The sequence below is a fragment of the Xiphophorus hellerii genome, chromosome 8 (assembly GCF_003331165.1).
Source record: "Xiphophorus hellerii strain 12219 chromosome 8, Xiphophorus_hellerii-4.1, whole genome shotgun sequence".
Taxonomy (NCBI): domain Eukaryota; kingdom Metazoa; phylum Chordata; class Actinopteri; order Cyprinodontiformes; family Poeciliidae; genus Xiphophorus; species Xiphophorus hellerii.
Window position 1 is genome coordinate 8,024,403 of NC_045679.1, and position 7,828 is coordinate 8,032,230.

At 40.2% G+C, this 7,828-nt stretch overlaps 1 protein-coding gene across 1 annotated transcript; it reads left to right on the forward strand.

Moving 5' to 3' along the window:
* Nucleotides 1-414: 414 nt before the first annotated feature.
* Nucleotides 415-7,127, forward strand: LOC116724582 (erythrocyte band 7 integral membrane protein-like). The gene is made up of 8 exons (XM_032570354.1): nucleotides 415-581; nucleotides 1,990-2,099; nucleotides 2,770-2,842; nucleotides 3,765-3,847; nucleotides 4,030-4,233; nucleotides 5,130-5,264; nucleotides 6,367-6,838; nucleotides 7,092-7,127. The coding sequence occupies exons 1-7, from the start codon at nucleotides 548-550 to the stop codon at nucleotides 6,553-6,555; spliced, it is 828 nt and encodes a 275-aa protein (XP_032426245.1). The 5' UTR covers nucleotides 415-547; the 3' UTR covers nucleotides 6,556-6,838; nucleotides 7,092-7,127.
* Nucleotides 7,128-7,828: the final 701 nt, after the last annotated feature.

Genomic DNA, 7,828 nt, shown 5'->3' on the forward strand with positions numbered 1-7,828 from the left:
AACCCCGCACTGTTCTCTGTGATAGTTGCCTTTCAGTTTAAATGTTTAGGCCAATAAAGCCTTTACACAAGGCCAGATTTGAGGCTGTGTTCCAGGCTTATGCGTCCATTTTATTTTTTTACCTTCATGTTTGCTCTGATTTTAAATATAAATCATATACATGACTACTTTAAATAAAGATGTGATCAACAGACACGTTTGTGATTTGGTTTGTTTCAGTTCAAGGAAGACAGAAACATCATAAATTTGGTTTATTTGAAACAAATAATAATAAATACAGAGAGGAAAGGAACAAACAACATTATCAGAAAGTATTGTTGTTTACTTGCTCCCAGGTGTGGAAGATCATGACATCACGATATGTTTTTTAATATATGCATTTTTTAAAACTTAATTGTGAAGGTGTGGCGGTGCACCGCGATCTGAACTCAAACATCCAGGCCGCAGTCGGTGTTTCCGTTGAAGCTGCTTCTCCCAGCGCACACGTTGAAGCGTTTATCCCAGGATTTATCCCGCTTTCTGGGTTGTGGACAACCAGCGTGTTTCGATGAACGACTCCAAAAAAGGAAACTGCCAGTCCGGTGAGGTTCGGTCCATTTTCTGAGCTGCTATATTATCGCCCCGTTAACGGGGGTTTTAGCCGTTTCCAGGTTGTAGCCTGAGCCGCACTGCACGCCACTACGTTTTCTTCCTTCTCCAACATAAACTGTTTCTTTTAAAGCTTCACCGTCACATGATGTTAAAAATTGTGAAATTTGGTCAAATTAAGCAGCGGCTTCACTTGTTAGCTCAATGCTAAACAACGGAATGCTAACGGTAACAGCCGTTAGCAACCTTCCTGTCGTTCTCCCAAAGAGAAAAGCGATGTTGTTGTTTTTTTGTTATACAAATTAAGTGTTTTATAGCAGTAAACATTTAAATTGACCAGAATCGATAATCTGAGTGAATTTTTTCTTATATTGATTGATTTATTGACTCTCGGAATGCTCTCTCTGCATAAAGTTGAAACAGTTTGTGCTGTTATCTGTCAAAATGGCGGATGGCCGCCAGACTTTTAAAAAAGCCGAAAATATTCTGTTACAGTATGTAGATATTTTAGTATAGAGCAGGCCATGGTGTGATTAAAAGTAAATGGGATTATGATTAATGTCGGTTGCTATTTCTAGTAATCAATTTTGATCGTATAAGTGACTAAAATTAAAACTCCATTATTATTGTCCCACGGTGGGGTTTAATTCAGGTCTAACAGCAACAAATTGATTTATATAGATTCAAAAAAAGAAAAAAAATCTAAATGTACAACAAAATTAAGAATAACATACTGCGCAGTCAATGCAAAATTGCGACATAAAATACAGTGCAGTTAGCAAAAAGACGGAGCTGTGCAGTTCAATTATAGGATAAGAAAATTATCTTTGAGGTTTCTCTGTCTCTATGATTAGCTATATCTATAATTTATAGAAAACAATACTACCAACTAAGAAATAAACCAATGCATAGGAACTACATGCCAACTGGCGCACAATGTGGGTAACATTATGAAAGTTATATGGGCGCTGAGCTAAAGGGGGCGCCAGAAACAATGGTGGGAAAAAAAATCATTTGTAGTTATTAATATGTAAATGTCATGTTCAATAACAGACTCGTGGCACTGATTAGGCGAGACGCCTCTCTGCTCCTTCACCTCTGAAAAGAAGACTTGGTGAAAGAAAATGAAAGAGGAAGAAGGATAAACTAAAGATATTATAGACCAGTTTCCTTTTAGAAAAGGAAACTGGTTGAAAAAGAGTTGGTAAGGTATATCTGTGCATGAATAGGAGACTTGTAAATATTCAGGTTAATAGGGAAATGAGAGGTCACTGTTTTCTGTTGGCTGTATTTACAACAAATCAGATTATTGCAAGGAAAATGAAAGGAAGGAAGAACAGTTTGGTCTAATATTAGGTGGAAGTGTAAGAAATAATTTAATAATGTTGTTTATTCTCCTAGTTCTCGAGAACTCAGACTCTGACATTGGCATGTTCGGCTGGGTGCTGGTTGGACTTTCTCTCCTGCTGGTGCTGGTCACGTTCCCCCTCTCCATATGGATGTGCTTTAAGGTCAGCTGGTTATCAAATCTAAGTTAGGCATGTCTTTAAAGCAAACACAAACTAAATTAATTGAGTAATCATTTTTGGTGTTAACATATACAGTATTTGACTAGTCCTGTAGATTGTGGACCAAAATTGAAACTTTTGTTACATTTTCAGCTGGTCAAGCGGTTCGCTTTCACATTACACTGAGTCAAACATATCAAACTATTTGGAAACCTGTTCCCCTCCTCGCCTGTGGTGGCGCTGCACCAAAAACTTGTGAAGTACACTCAGAGCACAGCATCCTTTTTCACAAAATGTAAACAAAAATGTAGGATTTCTCTTTTGTGTTTAGTAAAAGCCCATGAACCATTTCTCTATTTCTCCCTCTAGCGCTGGACTCACACATTTGTTTTGTTTTAACCCAGAATTCCCTAAACTTCCTCTTCACTTCCTGCTTATGGAGCGGTCTCCGGTCCGCTTGCATCTTATGCCTTCGAACTGCGCCAGAGTTCACTTGCTTTTCATTTTTCACAATTTCTCTTATTTTTTTCCAGAGCTGTACGTTAAACATGTTAGAACTCTATAGGCGTCTCTCTCTTTTTTTTTTTTTTTTTAACATGACTATATTTATTTTGTTTTTATTTATTTTGCATGTTAAAGATACAGAAAGTACCCTTGTGTTTCCTCTGTTCAGATAGTGCAGGAGTACGAGCGAGCCATTATCTTTCGCCTTGGCCGCATTGTGAAAGGAGGAGACAAGGGACCAGGTCAGTCTGGTTTAAACGACTCTTTACCACATTTATACACCTCCGGTTTTCACATCGCTTCATTTTCTTTAACTTATTCTTGCACCAAAGATAAAAATATATATTAGAAGGGATGGCTTGGTTGACAGCTTGGAAGATAAATTGGATGGGATGACAACAGGAGCTAGTCAATAAATTTGAAGGAGTACATAACAAGTCTCAAATACTTTTAAAACATGTAAATTGTCTTTAAGTTAGCTAATGTATTTAGTAGTTTTTTTGGTTTCCTGGACTTTTCTGTGCGGAAAAAGTTTGAATCGCAAACTGGTGAATTTGTTCATTTGTTCTGCATCTTGAGATGGTTGAGGCTACCGCTAACTAGTTGCTAAATGCATTTGCTAGCTAGGTAGCTTTTTAAAAAAATCTATCATGGTGGACGACGTTCATTTCTGCCACTGGCTCTCTTGTTGCCAACCCATATGAGCCAGTAGGATCCCTCGATGAACCCCTATATTTATATTTTTTTGGTCTTAAATTTAACTCAAGCTAGCATTAAAAGGTCTTAAAAGTGACATTATAACACTGGGTCATTCTTTGAGCTTTGGAGCTCACAGCTTTGGAGTTCTTGTGTAGAATCAAGAACATGTAAAAAGCATTCACTTGTGTTCGTTGATTGGTATTTTCTTCAGAAACTCTTTTTATTTTGAAATTTTCCCAATTCTTTAGAAATTGCCTCATAACCCAGATAGATGTCCAGCAACATCTAAGTCCATTGCTGATGTGTTTTCATCCTGTCAATGTGTTGTCCGTCATGGAGACCGAAGCATGCAAACATCCATCCCTGTGCACAGCTGCACTTTTATCAGCAGAGTTTGACTTGACAGGGTTTCTCATTATTGTGTTTACACTGGTAAAAGTTATTTACGTTCTTGTAACACCACAGGGTTGTTCTTCATCGTACCGTGCACTGACATCTTCATCAATGTGGACATGCGTACTATCATCTTCGACATCCCGCCACAAGAGGTACGACTCGCTTTTTATACACTTGTGGTATATTTCAAGCATTTATTATTTTAATGATTATGGCTTAGAGCTAATAAAGAAACTAAATTCAATGTCTAAGAAAGTTAAAGCAGCACAAAGCAAATAAAAACGGATTTTACTGATTCAGTTGAATTTATTTGAAAACGTTCCCGCTCTGTCAGGTTCTGACCAAAGACTCGGTGACGGTGTGCGTTGACGGCGTGGTGTACTACCGGGTCCAGAACGCCACCCTGGCTGTGGCCAACATCACCAACGCGGACGCCGCCACCCGGCTGCTGGCCCAGACCACCCTGAGGAACGTCCTGGGCACCAAGAACCTGGCGGAGATCCTGTCCGACCGCGAGGAGATCGCTCGCAGCATGCAGGTAGAACGGACAACCCCTCCAACATTCATGAAAACATGAAGGTTTGTTGATTTATCTCGGCTACGATTCTCTTTTTTTGTGCTTAACCTCCTTGTCAAAGTCCCGTCCTCTAAAATAATATACATTATGGAAATGAAGCTCCGTTTCAATGTGACGTCACACTTCCATGAACTTTGTAACTGACAGCCATCTTGGTAGGCAGTTGCTATGGAGTTGCTATGACAACAATGAACAAGCCACAAGCTTAGAGCTTGTTCTCGCCTCGTTCCCATCTAACTTATAAACAATATAAGGACATTACAACTACTTGAGTACTCTACACACCTCTGTGTAATACTAAATATCAGTGGTATTTACTGTAGTACTTACGGCCGAGCTAGCAAAATTAGCTTAGTTAATGTGGCTTTTATCTACTAGCTAACACGGACATGTACTTACCCTGCCAGTCACCAGAAACTTGTTATTCACAAGAAGAGTTATCGATTCTGACAGCAGCCATTTTGTTCATGTGTCTTTCTCTCGTACAGCGTTTCAGAGTGTCCACATATTTTCTTTATGTTGGTCCAGAATCCGTGGGTTCGCTATGCCTCGTGCTGCCATTGCCTACCAAGATGGCGCAGACAACTTCTGGTTCAGACTTGTGGGAACTATAAATTAATTAATTAAATTTTTAAACAGGGAAAAGCAGCATTCACACACTACACATTTAACTGGCCATTGTCAAGATGACATTTAGGCAATAGAGCAAAATGAGCAACATAATTGGCGCCAAGAAAAATCTGAAAGTACTATGTAATAGCACTGTGCCAAACATCATTTTGAAAAGTTAAAGCATTTAAAGAAGATTAGCAACACGGTGACGAGTCGAGCCAGGAAGTTAGCTGTAAATGTTGTAGGCCACTCTGGACGACGCCACAGACGACTGGGGGATCAAGGTGGAGCGCGTGGAGATCAAGGACGTGAAGCTGCCTCTGCAGCTCCAGAGAGCCATGGCGGCCGAGGCGGAGGCGAGCCGCGAGGCCAGAGCCAAGGTGAGGCGGAGCGCCGTCAGCCAGGATGACTGATTGATCACCATGAATGATAAACGATACGATAAAGGCCCATGATCCCTTCATGTGGCATTTAATAATGTGGTGCTGAGAAGCTCAAAGTAAAGGCTTAATTTAGGCTACGGCACATTCCAGCCTAAAGTGACCCAAGTCCAAATTTATTTTCTTGCTGTGGTCTTTAACACTTCCAAATATGTTCGATTTGTATGTGATCTCCAGTGTGAACTATAAACGACCTGAAAGTGTCCCGCATGTGCAGCAGAGGGCGCAGTAACGTCACACGTAACGAGCGTGCTCGGTGTTTTACCGTAAAAAAGGAAGTGTTTAGTGCGACACAGTACAGTAGGTGGCGGTACGCTCCTGGAAGCTGCTTGCCAGGAGCAAGTTATTTTAGCCATACTAAAATGAAAAGAAGAAGAAGACGCGCTCTGTGTTTACGTAAGTAAACATGGATGCTAACGGTGGAGCATATCTTAAGATTTTAAAGTTGTTGTCCGACCAGAGTCAGCATATTAACAACTTAATCCTCATTACCGTCCGCCATGTTTGTTGTTTTTAACCTGGACTCAGAATTGTGACGTTTGTCGAGTATCGATGACGTTCAGGCATAACCGGTAGAGCGGGGAGGGGGAGAGAGTTAGTGACTGCCGCTCGGGCGGGTAATTATGATGTAATGCGGGCAATTTACAGGAAAATACTAAAACGGGAGCGCGGCGGGAAAGAGGGATGAAATATGGCCATTTCCCGACCAAAACGGGAGACCTGACAGGTTCAGGTCGGATGATTGCAGGCCAACCGAACAGACTCGGGTAACATTTGAAACGATCAGATACGTATCGGGTTTAGGAACGCGTATCCAAGTTGCCTTTGAAAAACCAAAATAAATAACCATGTCAGTTTGTGACATGACAAAATCAGACATTATAACAAAAAATAAAATAAATCAGATTTGGGTCACTTCAGGCTGCAGTGTAAACGTAGCTGTAGTGTTTTATCTCTGGAAACCTGCTTGCTGTTGTCTGAATCTTTGGTTTTATGTAGCGATGAAGGCTCTCCTCTTCCTCTCCTCCTCTTCCTCCTGCAGGTGATCGCCGCGGAGGGTGAGATGAACGCGTCGCGGGCCCTGAAGGAGGCGTCCCTGGTGATCTCTGAGGCCCCGTCGGCTCTGCAGCTGCGCTACCTGCAGACCCTCAACACCATCGCCGCCGAGAAGAACTCCACCATCATCTTCCCGCTGCCGATGGACATGATGCACAGCCTGATGAAGCGCTGAGGAAGAACGCCGCCCACACACACACACACACACACACACACACACACACACACACAGACAGGTCAGGTAGGCTTCCTGCCTCTGAAAGCAGCTGTTTGGATTTTAAAACTCCTTAAATCGTTTTAACTGAAGGATCCAGGAGGCCTCAAACCAAATCTCCTGCTGTTAAATCAAAGATAAACACACACACCCCCTCCTAATCTGTCCTGATATTATAACACTGACAGCATTTCACCACATGAGCCACACACTGCAAAAACATAAAATATTTACCAGTATTTTAGTCTAGTTTCTACTGCAAACACCTTAGTTTGCTTGAAAGTAGACAAAACTAACTTTCAAGTAACTTTTTATCAAGAAATAGGAGCTAATTTTAAGTAAATAATTCCTTAATATTGATGAAAAAGGTTCTAGCTCCTCTGATATTAGTGATGCAATCTGCCTGAAAAATTATTGACTTATAACAAGTTGTTTTTTTTATTGCTGAAAAGTGACTTTTAGGTTAGTTTTGTCTTATTTCTAATGTACCAAGTTAGTTGCAGTAGAAACCAGACCAAATGTACGTATTTGGTAAGATTTTGTGTTTTTACAGTGTAGGGAGAATTTATTTATATTTTTAACAAACCAGATACTTTATTTTAATTTATTAAATATAACATAGAACATGTTAGCTTGACTGTTTGTAGCATGTTGTGATCAGGCATTACATTATGACCACTTTACTAAAGATTGGGATCAAAAGTAGCGATTTCTACACATCACCTGGATTCTTCATTGAATCGATGGAACATCTTTCTAACTAAAATGTTTTTCCTTTCACTCACTGTTCAGCCTGATGCTGGTTCTGGATCCATGTTCTTTAATCGGATCCATTTCTTACTGACTCATAGGATGTTCATTGTCTCCCTGGTTGATCCATCTTTCCTGCTTCGTCTTAGAAATTAACTTTTAATATTTTAAATTAAAAACCACATTTAGTTAATCTTATAGTTAAGTATCCAAAATGTCATTAACAAATGCAAAAAAAATGTAATTGTTTATGGAAAAGTGTGAATCTCAAAAAGAAACCCTGATTTCCAACACGAACATCTTATTTTGTTTCGCTCCCACCAGTCAGCGGTCATAATGTTTTGGCTGGTCAATGTGCTGCTGCAGCAAAGTTTAGTTTTCTGCAGAAAGTGAGTGGAATCACATTTTTATCACAGGAAGAAGGAAAACCTCCAACTACACTTTACACTGTGTGGTCGGAGCCATTGTAGATGGGGAAAAAAGA